This window comes from Lissotriton helveticus, chromosome 7 (assembly GCF_964261635.1).
Source record: "Lissotriton helveticus chromosome 7, aLisHel1.1, whole genome shotgun sequence".
NCBI classification, from domain to species: domain Eukaryota; kingdom Metazoa; phylum Chordata; class Amphibia; order Caudata; family Salamandridae; genus Lissotriton; species Lissotriton helveticus.
In genome coordinates, this window is record NC_136068.1 from 96,199,760 (window position 1) to 96,221,795 (window position 22,036).

General features: G+C 41.7%; 1 protein-coding gene across 1 annotated transcript in view; it reads right to left on the minus strand.

Annotated features, from left to right (window-relative positions):
- Positions 1 to 20,789: 20,789 nt before the first annotated feature.
- The window catches only part of PSMA7 (proteasome 20S subunit alpha 7), a 66,216-nt gene continuing 64,969 nt past the window's right edge, over positions 20,790 to 22,036 (minus strand). Inside the window, exon 7 of the mRNA XM_078651590.1 lies at positions 20,790 to 21,009. Within this exon, the coding sequence (XP_078507716.1) occupies positions 20,917 to 21,009 (93 nt within the window). The 3' untranslated portion in view covers positions 20,790 to 20,916. The remainder of the gene's footprint in view (positions 21,010 to 22,036) is intronic.

The window sequence follows — 22,036 nt, forward strand, 5'->3', positions numbered from 1 at the left end:
TGCAGCAGTATTTTAGGATTTTCAGACCTGTCGTACCTCATACTCTGCGGGGTCAGCAGGGCGAGTCACTTGTGGGAGCTGGCAGAACAAGGATAGACATAAATGAAAGATCTTTATAAAGTTCTGGTCAATGGGAGAAGTGGGTAGGATATACACAGATTAAGAGTGCATATCCTGGATTTTAATCTAGGTACTACAGGTAAGAAGCATTCCCTTCATCCTAGGATAAATTAAAGTATCAAGTTAAATAAAACCACCTTCGGAGAAATGAGATCAGAAACAGTCTGTGAAATTTAAAAAAATTCAAAAAAGATTTTTTTTTTATTGTTCGCAACAACTGGTCATATCTTAACACATGCACAATTATCTGTATTGTGTAGATCCAAGGAGAAAACAATTTATTTTTAACAACAGTTTTGAAAATGTCCTCCAGCCGTTAGATTCTGCACAACTGCACTTTAATTATCGCTGCTAAATATAAGTCTTTGCACAATTGTACTTCAATTATCGATTGGCACATACACTTTTAATCATTGCTGCTAACTTTTCAGTATAAAGTTGTATATGAGTTCTATCGGCAAAAAATAATGCTCTTAATGGATTGTGTTTTATTCTTGACTTTGTCCGGGTATGAATAGCTGCCGGCCAGTAGTATATTGTTTTGTAGGATTTCGTTTTGATAGCATTTCTTATCTGTGACAGGCCTGTGAAACGCTCCGATTCACAGTGCACTGCTGATGCACTTAAGAGTGCGCGTTCAGTAGTGTGTGAACTCGAGTTTCCCTACTTTATTTTTCCTTGCAATATTATGTAGCGCGAAACTCGACAACATGGCATGAGCACAATTTACATTACAGAAGAACACATTCATTTGTGGTAGGCACGGGGAGACAAAGCGATTTGCCTGGAATCACAGGATGTTGAGCTGATGCCAAAATTCGAACGTAGCTTCCCAGCTCTAAAGTTCGCAATTCTAGAACTTGTGGCAGGAGGTGTGTCTAAAAGTGTATGTCGGTGCTGGCCATCAATGAGAGAGACCTGCGCATTTTTCAAATCGGTGGTGAAAAAAATATGAGTATGTTGCTGGAGATGTGGGCCGCCGTGCCACCAATGTACTTACCGGGGAGGGTAAATACCCATTATTCCGCAACTTTCTTTCCGCATACCATCACTCCGCATACTTTCATTACGAAAGTACCATGAAGCCGCAATGCCATTATAACGCATGGCATTACATTTTATATGGTTTACCACGCATACATTTACAACGAAATTCGTTGTAAATGCATGAATGGTAAAAGCATGTTTTTTTTTAATGTTTGGATAAGGTAAGTATGGGTATAGGGATATATGTTTTGGGGTACTGAGGTATATGTTTTGGTATTTTAAGGGTTCAGATATAGTTTTGGTTATGGGGTACAGGGGTAGTTTTAGGGTTTAGGGATAGGTATGGGTTTTGGGGTACAGGAGTATTTTTAGGGTTCAGGGCTAGGTTTGAGTTTTGGGGTATAGGGGTATTTTTAGGGTTCAGGGGTAGGTTTGGGTTTTGGAGTACAGGGGTATTTTAGGATTCAGAGGTTGGTTTGGGTTTTGGGGTACAGGGTTATTTTTATGGTTCAGGGCTAGGTTTGGGTTTTGGGCTACAGGGGTATTTTTAGGGTTCAGGGGTAGGTTTGGGTTTTGGGGTACAGGGGTATTTTAAGGGTTCATGGCTAGGTTTGGGTTTTGGGGCACAGGGGTATTTTGGGGTTCAGGGATAGGTTTGGGTTTTGGGGTGCAGGGGTATTTTTAGGGTTCAGGGCTAGGTTTGGGTTTGGGGGTACAGGGGTATCTTTAGGGTTTAGGGATAGGTTTGGGTTTTGGGGTACAGGGTATATTTATAGGGTTAAGATGGGTTAGTGTTTAAGGGTGTTGGGGTATTTTAAGGAGTACGGGTGGGTTATGATTATGGGGTGCAGGGGTATTTAAAGGGAGCAGGGTGGACACCAGGAGCTGGAATGTACAGAACCTGGGAAGAAAAAACAATGAAATATTGGGCACAACGCTCGCTTTTTTTCCCCGTAATCCCGCGCCCCGCACACGCCCCCAGCACACGCCCACAGCACAAGTTATGAGACATGGTATGAAGGGCGGAACATACCACACGCCGCCAGCGTTTGTCACACCCCAGCACACGCCCACAGCACAACGCAGACACGCCCACAAGGGACTACTTTGCTGGCACGGATCTTTTACCTTTTAAATGTATATGGTGGGCGTCTGCATAGCCTATGTCCTTCTGCTGCAACTGCCCTTTCCAATGCTGTATTGGGTGTTGTGATTGATGCTGTGGTTCCTGAGATTACCCGCCTCAAAGGTTTGGGCTCTCTCTTTATTATATTAGTATAGATTGTAATGATTTTTATTAATCAACAAATAAAGTATTACTTACTCAGTATGTGAAATGGACAATTACCACGCAAACAAGTTAGAGAGGGAAGATCGACCCAACGGGATCTGCTGTAGAGTCAGTCTGTACAATAGTTCTTTGCTAAAGTATGAACTAATGTGTATGTAGCCCTGCAAGCATGTGGGATTGGTTATGACTGCTTGCCCTGTGATGGAAAGGGTATCTGCACGGCTATGGAACTTTCAGCCAAAGTAGCCTGATTTGGGAAGAAGACAAGCAAACAAGACTTTTTATTAAGGAAAACAAAACTGAAATTACTTTTGAACAGGAAGAAAATTTGTTGCCGTAGAAGGGGAAACAGCCGTTACATCGCAACTCTTACAACGCACTTCTATTACAACGCAACTTTTACAACGCTGGATCCATTACATCGCATGCCTTTACAACGCATGACATTACATAGCAGATGCTATTACAACGCATGCCATTACAACGTAAGTATAGGTAAGTATTTAATTTTATTTTATATTTTATTTAACATTATTTAATTAATTTAATTAATATTAAAAATAAATAAATATATTAATTTATGTTTTTTAATTAATTTAGGTTTCAGGGTTGGGTTTGGGTTTTGGGTTACAGGGGTATTTTTAGGTTTCAGGGTTGGGTTTGGGTTTTGGGGTACAGGGGTATTTTTAGGTTTCAGGGTTGGGTTTGGGTTACAGGGGTATTTTTAGGTTTTAGGGTTGGGTTTGGGTTTTGGGGTACAGGGGTATTTTTAGGTTTCAGGGCTGGGTTTGGGTTTTGGGGTACAGGGGTATTTTTAGGTTTCAGGGTTGGGTTTGGGTTTTGGGGTACAGGGGTATTTTTAGGTTTCAGGGTTGGGTTTGGGTTTTGGGGTACAGGGGTATTTTTAGGTTTCAGGGTTGGGTTTGGGTTTTGGGGTACAGGGGTATTTTTAGGTTTCAGGGTTGGGTTTGGGTTTTGGGGTACAGGGGTATTTTTAGGTTTGGGGTACAGGGGTATTTTTAGGTTTCAGGGTTGGGTTTGGGTTTTGGGGTACAGGGGTATTTTTAGGTTTCAGGGTTGGGTTTGGGTTTTGGGGTACAGGGGTATTTTTAGGTTTCAGGGTTGGGTTTGGGTTTTGGGGTACAGGGGTATTTTTAGGTTTCAGGGTTGGGTTTGGGTTTTGGGGTACAGGGGTATTTTTAGGTTTCAGGGCTGGGTTTGGGTTTTGGGGTACAGGGGTATTTTTAGGTTTCAGGGCTGGGTTTGGGTTTGGGGTACAGGGGTATGTTTAGGTTTCAGGGTTGGGTTTTGGGGTACAGGGGTATTTTTAGGTTTCAGGGTTGGGTTTGGGTTTTGGGGTACAGGGGTATTTTTAGGTTTCAGGGTTGGGTTTGGGTTTTGGGGTACAGGGGTATTTTTAGGTTTCAGGGCTGGGTTTGGGTTTTTGGGTACAGGGGTATTTTTAGGTTTCAGGGCTGGGTTTGGGTTTTGGGGTACAGGGGTATTTTTAGGTTTCAGGGTTGGGTTTGGGTTTTGGGGTACAGGGGTATTTTTAGGTTTCAGGGCTGGGTTTGGGTTTTGGGGTACAGGGTTTTTTTTAGGGTTTACTTTTAAAATACAATCTTTTATTTTAATTAAAAAATTAATTTTAATAATTTTATTATTTATTAAAAGTAGTTCTTTATTATTAAAAGTTCTTTTAAAAATAAACTTAAAGTAATATATGTACTAAATAATAATTATTTTTTTTTAATTTATTTATTAAATTAAATCTAAATTACTTACATTTAAAAAAATAATAATATACTTACCTTACATTGTAATGGCATGCGTTGTAATAGCATCTGCTATGTAATGTCATGCGTTGTAAAGGCATGCGATGTAATGGATCCTGTGTTGTAAAAAATGCGTTGTAACGGAATGCGTTGTAATATCTCGCGTTGTAACGTCATACATCCCCGTAGAACATAGTATCTGGTTCTTTGGTGTGTAAAGCTTCAAGGTCATTCACTATCCTAGTCAAAATCATAGGTACCAGGAAAGGAATGCCAGTTTACATAATAATTATTGGATATCTACATCATACATCGGCCTAAACTAGGTACATTTATTTTTATTAACTTGTTTACTACCAGGGAAGGTCTTTTGATTGTAGGAAATAATGTTTACATTCCTTCTAAAAAATCTTCTATCATCAGGATAGTGCAAAAAGAGGTCTTTAGCAAACTAGGGAAAATAAGGTATGTCATCTTGGAAGTTCTCATCTGCTTTGGCAGACAGCAGAGGCTTAGACGTGAAGGCGGGGGGTGGAGATCATGTAGGAACTTTGGCTTCTCTTCATGTTCATTCAATAATCTGGTAGTTTAAGGCGGCTGTATTGTAGGCACTCTGGAGTCCGGCACTGAAGCTCAATGCTGGGTTGGAATCAAGGATCTTGTCTGACATCCTGGAGAGGAGGCCTGGCCTGCACAGAAGCCACCTGTAATGTTTGAATTGGCAGATGGAGCAGGTCCTGGTATCACCACCAAGGAGTTTAGCCGGGAGCAAGGAGGAGTAACTTTGTGGGATAGTAACAGAGTTTGAAAATCACACATTCTGTTAGAGGGATTGGAGGAAAGCTGTGTGTAAATGTCTTCACCTGTCACTCAAAAAGGCATTGCTCGGAGAGGCTCTGGGTACCCAATGCAAAGTTTAGGCATTTGATCTTTATTCTTGGAACACATACATTGAAGTTTGCAGGATTGGAAGTCAGAAGGTATCTCAACATTTAGCCTCCACTTGTACTGTTTGAAGGAGGTGTCTGCGGAGCTTGTCAGCCTTTGAATTCTGTAGGCCTGGAAAGTGAACTGCAGTAATAATCATCTTCACCAGTGAGCAATGCTAGAATGTGTTTACCAGGAGACCCCTTTGCATTTCCTTCCCCCCATCATTTGCCAATGCTATTCATCATAGAGGTGGTCTTTTTACAGAATGGAGTTATGGCAAGAAAGGACCTAAAAGTTAGACAAACCACCCCCAGTTCCTATTTGCATTTAATATTTCTGCAGACTCAAACCACATACCAGTCAAGAGGTAAACCTTGTGGGAACCCCATCTATGTAGCTATGCAGCAATGAAAAATGGTTTGGTTCAAGAGCTTTTCCAGCAAGTGCATCTGAGACCAGGATGCTTAAGCCTGAAAAGAGGTCTTGTTATAGCAGTAGGTTTGTCCCAGTCATTTGATTTTTGGTACCATTGAAATTCCAGGCTTTCCTGAAGGAGCAACACTTTAGGGCCAGGAAAATGTGAAGGCTACGAAGTCTAAAATAGACGAGACTTATCAGACTGTTGGGCGGGGAGATTCCTTGAATGCCTTGGTTAGTTGTGGGATTGATTGGTCTGTATTGACTTGTAGAATTGTTGGAAATATCCTTCCAAGTATGAACAAACAGCTGAAGGGAGGTATTTTGAGGCCAAAGTGATGCACTCTGCTGGTAAACACCTGATTTGATTTAGCATCTCTTAAAGTAACTTTCTTGTACAAATTGTGATATGAAGAAGGTGCCTGGCAATCAATGACACACTCCCAATAATGACAATCTGTGTAGAGACAAAATACTGAATTTCTCGTTTGGCTCATTTATTTGCAGAATGCAACAATATTCCCATTTAGTGCTTTTCTTGGGGCTAGGCAGTTGTAGTAGATGCCCCCTTACCTTCCCCGAGTCAGACCTATCAATTCTGTGAATCTAGCCAAAAGCAGAAGAGTACTGGTACAGTCAAAGGCAAGGATAAAGTCAACAACTGATTGGGTTTGAAGCTTGGTCCGGACGGTTACTTTGTAATGATGTAGTGTTCTTTAATTGGAGTAGGAGTGGAGCAGTTTTGGTGTTGTGTAGTTCCTAGGAATCCCCCACCACCTGCGCGTTTCGGATGACCTAAAATGAGGGCTTGGTGTCTAAACGACTCTGGACACCCCCACAGGATGTCAGCCGTTAGACCCGCTAGCTCTACAGTGCCACTACCACCCTCCTGAATTCTACAGTGCTGTAGGTAGTTTCTGGCAACCACTGAACATGACAACCCTGATCCCTCAGGGATCGTGGAAAACAGTACAGTACTTTATGCTCAGTCACTCATGCTCCCTTATTCTCAGATAATAGAGAGGATGGCAGTTAGGACGTTTCAATCAGTATTTATTGCTCAAGCGCCAGTCTTGTGTAAAACATATGTGCTGCGACAATCAAGAGACAGAAGCATACGAATGATATGGGAAGTACCAATATAGTAAATAGTAGATACATTTCTTCCATAGTGGTAATAAAATGAGCATAAGCAGTTCAGATAAAAATAGCAGCACTTGCATATTCCTAAAATGCACAATCTAAAATAATTTGCCTAAATGTACCTCGCCTAGACCTGTGCATGTAGCATGCATATGTGTAGGTATCTGTAGCCAAGAAATCCCTAGGGATGAACCAGCCCCCTCACCTGATGATTGAGAACGAAGGAGCCTGTCTCGAGGATGACATCCCGCAAGGGATATCAGACCGCTGCTTGTTGAAAATTCAGCTTGCAAGACCTTCGTCTCAGCATAGAAGGAATTATCCTCTCATTTGTCGGGGGAGTCAGGGTCTTTTATACTACAGTGGTCACTATTCATTATTGGGCCAATTTGAGTTTCATTTGTATTTGGAGGTTTTTCATCTTCTGCATGTGTAATTTGTACTCCGTTATTTGATACTACTGCATTTTGCGCAGGGGAGTCTTGAAAAGTTATTAGTCTTTCCATCTGAAATTCCTGTATAGTGGCTTGAGGAGATTGGCGGCTACTCAGGATTCCACATGGCCTGCTGTTGAGAATCGGCCACATAGTGTGGTTTGATCAGATCAATGAAGACAAATCTTTTTTTCTTTTTTGCCAGCAAGAGGCGGAAGATGTACTGTTCCTTGAACCGCCAGGAAAGGTACAGCTGTTTTGTAAGATGGCCCAAACTCCTTCTTGTCCACGATTTGTTCTCTGACCAGGTCCCCAACTTTCGGGACCAAGGCAGGTTTTGCTGGAACCAGTTTCACTTCCCCAGTGGCAGTGCATTTTACTTGGACGTTGCTTTGTAGTGCCCGGAATTCATGGAGTTCCTGTAAAACAGCCAAAAGATCATTCAATTCAAATGGTTTTACATCCGCTACTGTGCTGGCAGAATCGAGATCCGGTACCCACATTCCTGTCCCAAACAGGATCTCATAGGGAGCACGTCCTCCCAAGGACATTCTTGGCATATTATTCAGTGCCCGCTGGAACCCAGATAGGTGATTGACTCAAGTACCGCCCGCACCTAATACCCTTGCTGTTAAGGATTGCTTTAGGTCTCGGTTTTTCCACTCCACCACCAAATTTCCCTCAGGATGGTAGTGCGAGGAGTACCGCAAGGCCCCGCCCATACCTTTCATGGCTTCCTTCCAAGCCTGAGAGCTAAACGCAGGGCCACGGTCAGAATGTAATGTGCCAATTGCATATGTTCCGATGAAGACTCGCAGTTTGAGCATCTGACGAGCACTGAGGCCAGACCCATAGAAATCTAGAGCATGAATTCACTGCCACCAAGATGTACTTTTAATCATGTCTGAATTTAAGGGGCCGCAGTGATCCAAATAGACACATGCGAGAGGTCTGTCTGAAATGAGTAATAGTGTTTGTGGTGGCCGTGCTACGGTGATACCTTTCATCTGCTGGCAGATGTCGCACTTTAAGACAGAAGCCTTCATTTGTTTAGACAAACCTGGCCACCTATATGGTCTCTTCAATAATGACATTGTAGCTGTGACTCCTGCGTGTGCAGAGGCCAGACCTTCATGTGCAGCTAGTATTAAACCTAATCTGCGATCCATGTTTGATATAACTCTATCCCTCCCTCATGGCATTTGAGCATACGCTGTGTTTTGGGCATCAAGTTTATAGGAATATTTGAGTGGAAAGCCCTTCGGATTAGCAGAGCCGGTCTTTGAGGCGTTGACAGCTATCAGTATGTCTCCGTCTAACCTCGTGCTAGAAAGCACTGTCGCCTTGGCGGCTTCATCAGCCAGCAAGGTGTGACTAACTTGAGCCCGTGGCAGGCATGCTTTCAGCTTTGCCACTTGCTCCCATAACAATTTACGTTTAATTGTGCAACCCTTGGAATCTCGAAAACGCTTTCGCGTTTGGAATGCTCGCTTTGGTAACAGCTTCTAAAGTTGGTACCGGGATAATAACAATAATGCGTTTCCCCTGTGCTAGTGCTCTCTCTCTCTCTCTCACTGCAGCAGTTTGTAATGTGGTCAATATTTTTTCTGTTGCCGCAAATTGCATTTCAGCATTTGTGTATAAATATTATTGGTATGTAATTGGGACTGTCTCACCTTCATTGTAAGTGAGGTAGGTATATCCTGATAAACCAGGGACCACTCAGGTCACCTGGTTTGTGGTATTCACACATTTGTGCAAATGTTTAGATGCTATCAGGTCAGCCTGAACTGAACAGAGGGCATCTGTATGTTGTTGTGCCCACTGATGTGGTGTGAAATCAGGTCCGATTAAGTCATAGAAAGGTTTTACTTTTTCTGCGTAATCTAGAATGTATGTTCTGCCAAAAAATGTAAATCCTAAAATGGATTACAAACTTTTTTGATTCTTCAGAGGTTGGAACAGCTCACACTTTTCTAAAATGTTGGCTGCCAGGCACTTGCCTTCACTTGACAGCTTGTATCCCAAAAATAGGACATTGAGATGGGCAATCTCCGATTTCTCAAAATTAAATTTGTAGCCCAAATTGGTGAATCCAACAATTATGTTGTTCACATTTTACAAGTGTTCAAGTAATTCATCGTCCGTCAGATAGATGTCATCTACATAGGACACTGCCTCCTCATCGCATATTTGTAATATTTCTGACACTCTTTCCGTGAATAGCCCCTGGCTGCTCTTATACCCTTGAGGCAAACAACAAAAATTTCGCTGAATGCATAAAATGCTGTCAGATCTGGTTTCTGGAGCTATATTTTGGCAGCAAAATCCATTCGAGATGTCTAATGTAGTTTTGTATTTTTTCCGCACAATGTTATTCATTAATGCAGCACTGTGTGCATTCTGAACTGCAAATGTTCGTGTGCATGTGTTTAAATGTTGGTAATCTAAAACTAGACGATATGTATGGTCAGGTTTCATTACGGGAAACAAAGGATTGTTCATTGGGGCGGTGCAAGTCTCAATCACACCTTGGTATTTAAGTTGGTCTAAAATTTCTTCGACCTGTTTCTTTGCATCGTTCTTAATAGGGTGCTGTCTCTGTGGATTTGGAGTAGATTTTAATGGAATTTCGTGGTGTGTAGATTTCACGTCCCACCCTACATCGTTTTGGTAGAATGCCGGAGCAAGTGCTAGTGCCCACTCCAGCGCGTATGAATGTTTTAAAGATACTGGAACGAGTTCGGAGAAAGCAGGCAAAATGACACTTTCCCCTTTTGGATACCATCACAAACTCAGGCGGCCTATCTCTTTCTGATAATAGTAGGTCATATCCAAATGTCAAATTCTCCCGAAAGAGACCCTTAATTTTTCTTGAGATGTCCCCCTCTATTTGTAGTGTAATTTCGTATGGTCTATGCGGGACACTCACTCTGGTATCAGGTGTTTCCACCATGATTTGTTCATTCAATACTGCAGTCACCAGAAAATCCTTCAGGTTCCGGCAAGCTATTGTTACTTCTGCCGCGCTGTCTAGCATCATCAGAGCCCATTCCCTGTTCAGAAGCAGAGTCCTCAGTAACCTGGGCATGTCTAATTTTTAAGCCAGCTACTTTCTTCTTTTTGAATTGAGGTTTTGCTTTAGGTTGCTCTTCCTGTTTGATAATATAATCTGAAGTACAATGCGTTTCCCTTTTTGTTTTCGGTTGATCTTCCTGTTTTTGTTCTGATTGCCTGTCCCTCTAAATTTTTTGATGAACCCTGAAAGGAACATGTATGAGTGTCCTGATACCTATCAGGTTTCCTAATGTTATCACGATTCTTAATTTTGTACCTCTTTTTAGAGGACTCTTATTGGGGAGACCCACCCTTTGATCGTGAATTCTTTTCTGAATTCTTTTTAGAATTTGTTTTCCATTTCTTTTTAGAAGAAGTCGGCGGCTGCTTTGAGTTGTCTTTGTCAGGACTACCAACCATCTGTGGCTTCCCTGCTTTGGTTCCCAAATTATCTCTACCTAATGTAGCATAGGTTTAATTGATAATTCATGGTAATTCTTGCTTCCTATTGATAGGAGCGGTTTCCCTTATGTGGCTGTGTGTGCCACGGCTGCTCCCTCCCCCTTAATGCTGCTCAGCATGATTGCAGAGACTAGGGCAACATTTCCCATTAGTTTCATCCCAAAGTCCAGGGTAGGTCCTGCCCCGTACTCGTTCTGAATCTGTTTCAATAGATCAGTAACAACCGCTACGGAAGGGGTACCTGTACTCTGACATAAAATGCAGCAAAGATTGTTCCCCAAGTGGTACAATCGTCATTCGCAGGAACCATCCCCCATGAGCAAGCAAATTATTAGCCTTCTGTGTTTTCCTGTGGACCCGTAAAGGGAAATACTGCTTCCAGCTGTGCATTTTTTTGTGCAATCTAGAATGGAATTTGCTCCAGTTTGGAAGGAATTGTCCCCATTACTGATTTCAGTGTCTGTGGGTTAATGGTGGGTGTGGTCTGATGTGGACCAGCTGGAGCATTTCTTGCAGGTTGGATTGTTAATGTTCGCGTGACGAACTGAACAATGTGTCTGTGTAAAATGAGCAGCAAAAGGAGCCTCTGTTTAATAGGGACTGAAGCGCCCCCATGGATTTCACCACGTGTCTTTCTTCATCTTTTCTAAGGCCTCATCTACTTGAGGACCGAAAAGATGTTCCTTGTCAAAAGGAGTATTTAAAATAGACTACTGGCCCTCAGATTTAAAACCTGAAATTCTAAGCCAAGCATGTCGCGTATGAGAATGCTGGTAGGAACTCCTCTTGCTGCAGTGTCAGCAGCATCTAGAGCACATCTAATAGAAGAATTAGATATGAGTTTGCCTTCTCAAACTAACACTTGTGCTTTCATTTTGAGCTCTTCTGGGAGGTATTGAAGTAGGCCTTCCACCTCGTCCAGGGTGCCCCATTATACCTAGCGCATAAGCCCTGCGTGTTGGCAATGCGCCAGTGGTTAGCGGCTTGAGCGCCACCCTTTCACGACATGCGTCAATCAATTTAGAATCTGTCCGGGGGGATGAGCATCTGCAGAGGTCAGTGAGTTTTCTCTTATGAGCATTAGAGACTACCTGTGAGTCTAAGGGTAGCTGTCCTTTAACCGCATGCGTGCGGAATTCCACCCGTACGCTGGGTTTTGCGAAACTGCACTTTACGTGACGAGCTGGGCTCGTCATGAGCGTGCGAGGAGGCTACGCCATGACGAGCCCAGCTCGTCATGAGCGTCGAAGGGGTTAATACAAATAGGATCAGATGGTGGGGTTTGTATTTTTTGTCAACCCTGGGTGTTAAAATGCGGGCACGAACAGGGTCCTTACATTTCTCATCTGCATTTCTCCTCATGCCTTTTAACATGGGTAGACTCTGACTAGTCCTATGCGAGGACCCTAGTGTCTCAAATTAAAAGTCTTCATGTAAAGACTCTTTATACAATGTAACTCCATGGTAAGCTGCTACTCGTGAAATCAACTCTTGATAAGGTACATTATCACCTGGAAGTGATGGCTTTGCAGGGTATAAATCTGGATCATTATCTATGGGTGGATCAATATTATAGTCATCCCATGGATCTACTAGCAAATTACCATTGTCACCGTCATCATCATCCTCCAGTAAATCAGGCTGTGTATGAGGAGTCCCCAGAGGTGTGATGCTTAGTGGATCTGAGTCTGCCAGTTGAGGTAATGGTGAAGATGGTGGAGGTGTAGAGGATGGCAAAGTAGGGTGAATAGGACATACAGCCATGTCCTACTCCTTGAGAGGAATCTTGTAACCAATGTCCTCTGAGCCAACTTTCCTTTTGGAAGGTGTTTTAGCTCAAATGTGTCCAGTTTCTGAACTGATGTATAGCTTCTTCTGTTTTGGGTCTAATCTTTCTTTCATAACGTCCAAAATGGGTACTGAGGGCTTTGGAAGATCTTCTTTCGATTTCAGCGCCAAATGTTACAGTGCCGTACCGGACTGGTCTTTCGAAGAGGAAGGTTTCGGTTCCGAACCAGACTCGTCTTTCAGAGCGGAAGGTTTCGGATCTGAAGACCATCTTTCTCAAGTTGATCCAGAGCCGGAAGGCTCGACTGTTTGTTTTGGTGCCGGGCTCGAGGACGGGATATCAGAAACATCACCTCAGTGCCGACCAAGGCCGGAAGGAGGAGGTGTGCAGAAGCCTTATGTTTGGTGGAAGAGATTTTATGAGGTAAATGGGCTTTAGTACTCACAGCACCTTGTTCCAGTGGAATGTCCTCTGACTCCAATTCGATTTCCTGCTCGGAATTAGATTCTGTGATAGAGAAGGCCCCCTCTTTTTCTGCTCCTGTTGCATCTTCCTGTTCGGATTCTTCTCCGAAGATATCGGAACGACCGACAAGTCTCACATTCTTCTTCCTTGTGCTCTGGTAAGAGGCACAAGTTGCAGACTTTATGTAGGTCAGTGAGAGGGTACTTTGAGTGGAACCGAGGACAGAACTGAAATGGAGTCAGTTCCATCGGCAGAAGGCTGGACCGACGCTGCTAGGCCCGAAGGCCGCCCACGATGTTTTCGACCGAGGATGGATACGCAGAGAATAGGGAAACGTGTACGGGAACAATGCCGTCGAAGATACAGTGGATTGTGCACCGAGGGGAACCTGAAGGACGGTTTTGAACCAGAGCGCAGCAATATGCAAAAAAAAACAACTTGTAAATATCCCAACACTAGATGGGAGGGGTATGCAAAGCATGTGTATCTACAGCACACATGCCTTGAACATATCATTATCCCAAGGCTACTTGACCATCACAATAAAGACGTGTTAAAGACAGCTGTCTTGAGATTAAAAGAGACATTCATTTCAGAAAAATAAGCTAATCACAAAACATATTTCAGTCAAAGAAAATTGCATTGACTGATGCTGCAGACCATGATGGGCAAGGGTGGCTTCTAGAGTGGATAAAACAGCAATTTTCACAATAGTTACAGCCTAGTGTACAATCACCTCCGCATTATTTTTCAGTGTGTTTTAATAAAAATGTACTGTACTACGACTGATTTGGATGAACTGATCGCATTAAAAAAGATTAATAAAGAGCCAGAAAATGTAGGAGGGGATACATAATCAAATCCAGACTGTCTTGATCTGGATGGGAAGCCCCACAATAGCCCTTTACCTAATATTATGGAAAACTGAATCCTAGACACCTCCAAGGCTACACAGACAAGTCTCAGCACAGGGATCTATGGGACGATTCAGCTGCAGGCATGGGATTGAGTCTGCGCTTGTGAATGCTATAGGCTCACTGTTGAAGTGGTAGACACAGAAGACCTATGATTGCTCATGTTTCTGGCTCTGCTGTATTTGATACAACGGATAGCAGGCTTTTAGTCTACATCCACAGATCTACGGCAGGATTAGCAGGATCATGGCTTTTAGTCTTACTTGGAGCTAAAAAGCAGCCTCGAAATCAGGCCCGTTGTCTCTGAATAAATTGACATTGCATGTGGTGTACCCCAGTATGCTCTATTATTGCTACGTATTTTATAGGTCATTATTCAGCCGTTGTCTAATGGAAATCATCTGGTACAGCCTTAAATGTTGATCCAGTCTTAAAGGCACTCAGATTTTAGTCAAGGATTTTAAAGTACTTTTGGACTTACGTTGACAATACTTAATCAGATGCCCAAGAGGTGCTCCAATCTAATTGAGACACAACAGAAGAAATTGTTTTTTTGGTCAACTGTTGAATCAGGATGTTACTACCCATCTCCACACTATTTCTGATCACACTAGCAAGCAACACAAGCAATCTTGACCTGCATAGATAAAAACCATAAAGTAACAGCACAGAACAGCCCGTCAGTCATAACCACAGAGACATTAATACCCAATGCTGTTGGTTTTAGGGCAAACAAATTAATTTAATTTTGGGAAATTATAGACCAAATCCAAATTATCCACAAAACCCCAGTAGCCTCTTCATTTCTTTCAGACTTTATTCTTAATCATTAAAAAGTTATTTTTTTTCTAAATGTAGGATTTACCCACAGTTCAGGTGTTTGCACTGCTTAAGTAAGAATGAGTCAATGGGGATTCAGGGTTAATCTGGGGCCAAAGACATTTTCTTATTTCAAATCCATCTAAGGTCTATTTTTAACATTACTCTACTCGGACTAGAAACTTTCGCACTGAACTACTGCAATGCTTTCGACCCATGCATTTCTAGATTGACTGCTTAAGTAAAGAAAAGCTCAGAACACTGCCGTCCATCTAGCACTGGAAAATTAACCATGTTTTTCTCCGGTGGAGGCTAGGGACTTTAAACTAATATGCATTTATTCACACATTTTGCACTAAATTGCACTCTGCTAACTCCTCCTCCTGGACAAAGTTCTTATCACTTTCTCTGAGAGGAGTTTGGTTCTTACCTGCTTCTCAGAGAGGAGTTTGAAGTCTGCCAATAGCAATCTGGAAGCTTGCACTCTTTACACAATTACCACTATGAGGGTGGCCGAGAGGGGAAGGTGCTTGGAGTCCTGCGGTTATTACCTCCAGAACATTTTACCGGAATCATCGTGGTACAAAGAAAACTTTAGACAATCCAAATTGGACTTCAAAAACAATGTTTCCAGTTGCTCTGGAGACCATTTGATGAACATCATCATCTTCAGACAGCCTAGCCTACCTGCTATAATTATGTGTAACCATTTCTATATTTGGAGTATCAGACATGTGTTGTATCCCTTGTGAACAGTTTTATTCGTAGTAAATTGTTCCCTGAATAGGAAGTGAGTAAATCTCAATAAAGGCTCCTTTACCATATGTTGTCAGTATTCCAGGCAGCAGTACGTTGTTCTTGTGTATTTTCGGCAACAACAACTAATGCTGGGAAGAGGAGACATCAGTCTCTTCCACCATACGTTCATTTTATTCAAACCTGTTCCATCACTCACAGAGGACATAATGACAAGACATTCTTCACTAAGACAAAAGAGATGCCCTTTGTGTATTATCCTAAAAATGACTCGTCAAAATTCAGTTGTCTAAAGCATAGTAAGGTATGGATTTAATTGGTTCGTCTTATTTTTTCTTCCTTCTTTGTTACCCGATAAGCAGAGATTAATATTAGGAGTTTTTCTAATCACACATTATTAATCCTCTTGCCTCAAAAACTGTGCTAGACTAACTACAGTTACTATTTAATTGAGCAGCTGAGTTACATTATAAATATTAAGCATGCAATGATGTTAAAAATGCTAAGACACATGTACAAAAGATAAACACTTCACTCCTATTTTAAGATAAGGATGAGTGAATACTTGACTGTGGGTCTATAACTTGAGATCCTGAACCCCTAAAAATATGTACTACAGTTACTATTTAATTGAGCAGCTGAGTTACATTATAAAAATTAAGCATGCAATGATGTTAAAAATGCTAAGACACAGGTACAAACGATAAACACTTCACTCCTATTTTAAGACAAGGATGAGTGAATACTTGACTGTGGGTCTATAACTTGAGATCCTGAACCCCTAAAAATATGTTTGCAATTTGTTTTTTTTTCTTCTTTTAACTTGATAATTATATGAAAATTATTTTATACAAAGTCCCTGGCAGTTCGGGCTGGACTGTTCCCATGGGGCGCATGGTCAAGACGTGCATATGGCTGGGTCCAAACTGGAATGGCTTAATGAGCAAAAAAACTATGGATTTAGGCCTAGATCTTTGTACTAGGGTGAATGTATGACATTGTTCTGCATTCTGTCCAACAATGTTTAGGTCTTGCCTACACAGCGGGCAAGCGCTGCTTAGGAGGGACCTCTTGAAATCGCTCAAGGCTTTTGTGGAAACTCGTGCATGTTCTGCACTGTTTCCAATGGGCCCTCGTGCATGTGTGGCGTTTGCCTTGCGGGAGCGAGCAGCGGCACCATCTGTAAGCAATTATCGCGCTCGCTCCCGTAAGGTAACCGCTGTAGATGTACTTTCACTTCCGCGGCCGCGCTAGTCTTTCAGTGCTTTTTTTTCTTGTTTTCTAGAGACCATTCCAAGGATCCGGTGTGCTTTTCTGGATGTGTGCAGCGTGCGGGACGATAGGGCATTATTAACTGCATGAAGTTCATGAAAGTAAACAGGCTGTTGTCGTCCACCGTGACACGAAAAAGCCCTCCGCTTCATCCACAAAATGAGATCCGGGACGCGGTGACAAGAAGCTGTGGCGACATTCATCTGCACGGTGAGACACGCAGCTGTAGGTATGTCCGTTCAATTGCAGTTGGCTAATTTTTGCATTTTTTAAGCAAGCACATAAATGTATCGTATCATATTATTGTCAGAGCTGGTGTTAGCAACTTTGTAGCTGTGGTAGAGTTTTGCTTTCCATAGAAAGGGCTGTTTTGCTTTCCTAATAGTAACTTCAATTTGTCAAAGTTTTCGTATGTCAGCATTTGCGCAGATTCATCATGGATAGCAAATATTAAGCTGGGGGGGTGGGGGGGAAGAGTAAAAAAAAAAAAAAAAAAAAAAAAAAAAAAAGAAGCAGCTACCTTATCACCTCACGTAGGAATTTGTGTTCTCCGCTACAGTAAAGAACTGCTGAAATTAATTATATCAAACTTGGTATGGAACTAGAGGTTTTGTGATATTTGCACTTTGAAATTTGGTATTTGCAATTTTTATCAGTCAAATCAGAATAATTTGGAGCGATTTTATTGATACGTTTAAACTATTTTTTCCTCCATCTGAAATGTGCATAATTAGCACAAATTTGGTGCAGAGGAATCCATTTGTGTGGAGAGATGAGACATGAGTCCATTATGGCACCCCGGCAGTTTTTACTTCTACAATAGATGCAGAGCAATGCGGTCCTTGAGGAATGCTCCCCCTTGCTGCACCCCTCACCCTGAGCTGAAAGAGACACCTAACCACCTCCTGATGCTTCAACCGAATATGTTAAAGATGTATGATAAAACACACATTTTTCTAAACCGATCTATTCTCTCAATGCCACAAAATCTCGAAATGCTCAGTACAGGGCCCACTCATTCAGCAGGGCGCGCTTTAGATTTAGAACTTAGCTCGCAGCCTTGTCTACTATCAAACAAGCATTGGCATAGCCAATAAGTCTTGCCTTTGGGACCTTATAAGTGTTTAGCCATGCAACGGTTGTTGTTGCACCAAGGATATTGTGCTGCATAACTAAATACTTATAAGGTCCCAAAAGCGAGACACATTCGCTATGCCAATGCTTGTTCTTTTTGCATTTGTCACCCCGAGTGGGACGGGTCTTCCAAGACGTGTGTCCCGTGCTCTCCATGCCACTGGACTCAAGCTATCCTGGCTGAAGAGGGGCGAAACCCTGAAACTGGTCCTAGGATGCTGGTTTCCAGTCCAGGGAGGGCCTGGCCTGGCAGTTCGGGCTGGACTGTTCCCATTGGGCGCAGGGTCAAGACTGATATGCATATGGCTGGGTCCAAACTGGAATGGCATGGTGAGCAAAAAAAAAAGCGATGGATTTCGGCCCAGATCTCTTTACTAGGGTGAATATATGTCATTGTTATGCATTCTGTCCATTAATTGTTCTTTTTGCAGTTTTCACCCCGAGTGGGACAGGTATGCCCTGATGAGGGTCCCGTGCTCTCAATGCCACTAGAGTAAAGCTATCGTGGTTGAAGAGGGGTAAAACCCCGAAACTGGTCCTAGGATGCTGGTTTCCAGTCCAGGGAGGGCCTGGCCTGGCAGTTCGAGCTGGACTGTTCCCATATACGGGGGTGAATGTATGACATTGTTCTGCATTCTGTCCATCAATTGTTCTTTTTTCACTGGGTACTAGAGGGAGCAGGCCTTCAGGTCAGACAACAGGTCCAGTCCTCTTATAATCTTCCACAGGCCCAAGCAGTGTTCTAAAGTGTGTGCCTGGAGATGCCATATTAATGCCTGGCAGTAGATAGTGGGTGGGAATGACTCAGACACGACCTAAACAATGGGGTAAATGATACCAGGGCCAGAGCAACCCACTTTGAGCATTTTCAAGATGGCGAAAATCTTCTGCTACATACAATGTGGGCTTTGAGTGCTGGGGGTGTGAGTAGTGCATATGGAAATGCTAGTGCCCTCACATCGAAAAGCCAAAATCCAGTTTGAGGCTGCCACTGTACTCACAATCAACCCAGAGACAGAAGTCTGGTAGGACAAACGCATAATCATTCAGAAACCAGGTTGTGGATCCACAAGAACTGTCTTGGCATTCTGTTTTGTCCCCTTTAAAGTTAGCCCCAAGTCTTGTATGTGAACCCAGCTGACTTGTAAAGTAAGATTTAACACTGTAGAGTCCAAAATTATACCCAAAGGCCAAATCCTGCATAGTCAGAGTTGTCGTCTCTGCCCATTCAGGGCATTCTATAGTTTGCTCTTGGGAGGCATTTCACTCCTATTCACAACTAATTGCTGTCTGGGAGCAACGTGAGAGCTAATGCAAATTAGCCTAAAAAACTTCAGCCAGAGAAAAGGTAACTTTCTAAAAGTTACTTTTCCTGAATAGTCATAAAACAAATCTGATTTCAACACCGAATTGTATTTTAAATAACTATTAAGATTGGCTAATTATTTTTTTCTAGCTGGTCCCATACACAAAACACAGTAATAGAATTTTAATCTTAACGCTGGAACAGCGAAGCCAGACAGTGAAAATAGCTTTTGGGTGAAGGGCACTGTAAAGACATGTTAACATTACATTTTACATGACTTAACTTCAATACCATGCACCCTGCTTTGTGGGCTAGAGTTTCGACCCATAGGGGTGATTTATCAATATTTAAAAAGGGAGGATTTTATCGGTCAAAAGGGGTTATTTTGACAGTACAAACTGCAGTTTATACATTGCTACAATGGTAGGCTTTAAGCCAAGTTTGCATTGCCATTGCAGTGCATGGCACAATAGGTGCTGCAGTGCACTAGTGCTATTAAACTTCCAGGCGCTGGGTATATTTTGTACCATATATTAGAGACTTCTATGCAAATTAAATATACCAATTAGGATTATGCCAATTTGACCATGTTAAAAGGGGAAACACAGGCACTTGAGCACTGGTTAGCACATGTAAAGTGCACAGTTTTAAAACTAGCAAAAATGTATGGTTCAGCAAAAGGCAAAAAATATGGGGTGACCACACAGATTTTATTAAATCTTGAAAATATGATTGTCGTGTCTTACGGCTCGAGTGCTCCGATTCATGATGAAAGCAGGTTTGGGGGTTCTACTGGTTTAGTCCATCAGGTTTTTTGCCACAGGTTGGTTTAGACCTTGGTGCCAGAGGGTCTAAAAAACATTTCCAGACTATGTTCTTGAAAGAAATCCATAAAAGTCTTAATAAAAGGCAAAACAACTATTAGAAATCAACAAGAGCCCTGATCTGTCGCTACTGGAACCATGTCCATATTGGTAACCTGTTACTTACATTGTTACCTTGGTTGCAGGGAAGCTGGCGACCGTCTCCTTGGCTGTCCGTCATCAGCATGCCTTTGCTTCGCTAATGCCCACAGTTGAAAGGAGAATTAAAAATGCACACATACATATATATATTCCCCTGGACACGTTGGTTGGATGGGATATCCTAATGACTTTCTAAAATTGTAAGGTCATTGTGGAAATACAGAGAGAGAGTTATATTTCCAAAGGCTTAAAAAGAGGAAATAGTTACTTTCAGGACAGAGTCCTCCTCAATAGAATCAAAGTCAAATCTAAAGCAGAAAGCTCTCAACTAGAAAGACAAGTCATAAAATATATCCTCCGAGATGAAAAACGAGCAATGTTTGAAAAAATGACAGTGTTAATATTTTTCTGATGGAAGTGGAGGAAAAAATGGACATGTGGCACTGGTTGATCCTACAGTTATACAGAAATATAAAGCAATCTGAAGTCACAACATTGTAAACCGGGACCACTGCTCCGATTTTTTTCCTATTCCCAAAGAGGGAGAGGAGACAGTAACTCTCCTAATGTATTTTCCATCATTATATCACATGGAATCAAAGAGGTGAAAGACACGATCATCTCCATACTCCTGCAGAAGAATGTGCACTAATGGAACTGGTGGTACCTGGTCTGTACACTTTATAGAAAGTAATGTAATCAACTGTGCAGCCACAGACAATTGAGCAGTGAATTAGCAGACCATTAGACAACTGAAAAAAAATGCTAGGTTTATTTAGCACAATCAAATTGACAGAATCTTGGTTACGCCCTACACCTGGTATATTCCAATCACACGTGATAATAGACTCCAATAAAAACCACACAGAAAGAAGTTCAATCATGTTCCTTTCTTCTGTTTCTTCTTTTCATTCTCTTCCTTCTCTTTTTCGATTTCAGCAACATACTTCTCAATTTCTTCAGGGTTTAAAATCTAGTGAAGAAAAGTGGCACCCCGTCAAAAGCAGGATTTGCAAGAAATATACAGAATTCGTCCTTTTCCACAATCAAAATACATGCTTACATCAATATCTAATACACATTCATGTACAATTTGTTAAAGTCAAAATTCATGCAGCTCTTCATGATAAAAAGGATATGACAAAAGAAGAGAATCTTTGATAGTATTGGTAAACAGATTTTTGAATCTGAATGATGAGGAGTTATTGTTGATAAGTTTGGTTTATTTCCTTAAGATAAATATATAAGTTGGCTTGTTGTAAGGATTTTTGAGTGGAAATATTTCCCCACACAAGCCGTTTGGCTTCTCCGAGAGTTGAAGTTGTTAATTAAATCATGTGTTAATAAAACTCATTTTCTATGCCATCAGGGCTGGACATTTTACCATTGCTCATGTCCTGGACAGCTAATTGAATTATTTGTAATCTCAACTTGTCCGTGATAACTGCTAGGTAAATTATTATTCCCTAAATACTGCAATTATTTATATAGCAACAAACAAGATATTTATATAACAGTGCAGTATTTATAAAAAACAGTCTTGCATATGGGATTCTCACAAATTAATTTGCATGCCCAGCTCCTCCTTACTGCCCCAAATAAGAGTTTGTCTTTTCATATATAGTGGAAGACTAACATTTACCAACCTTTTGCAATATTTATACATTTGATACTTCACACTACGACTTTATATAATAGAAGGTAGCCTGCTATATGTGCAAAAAAACCTGGTTCCTTATTACAGGAGGCTTGTGACATCTCTAGTCACCTGTAATAAAGAAAGGGCATAGCTGCTCAACTTTATTAATTGGTTACAGTTAACTTCTGATGTTAAAATGCCTGCTGCCAGCAGCCACAGTGAACAGTGAGTAACAGAGCATAATTAAAGTTACAGTTTAAACAAGGAAAACTGGCTTTTCCTTATTCTGTTAAGTTTTTCAAAAAAGGAAAAAATTGATTAGAATAACGAAGATTTTAAAGCAATATGGTAATTTGTTTCC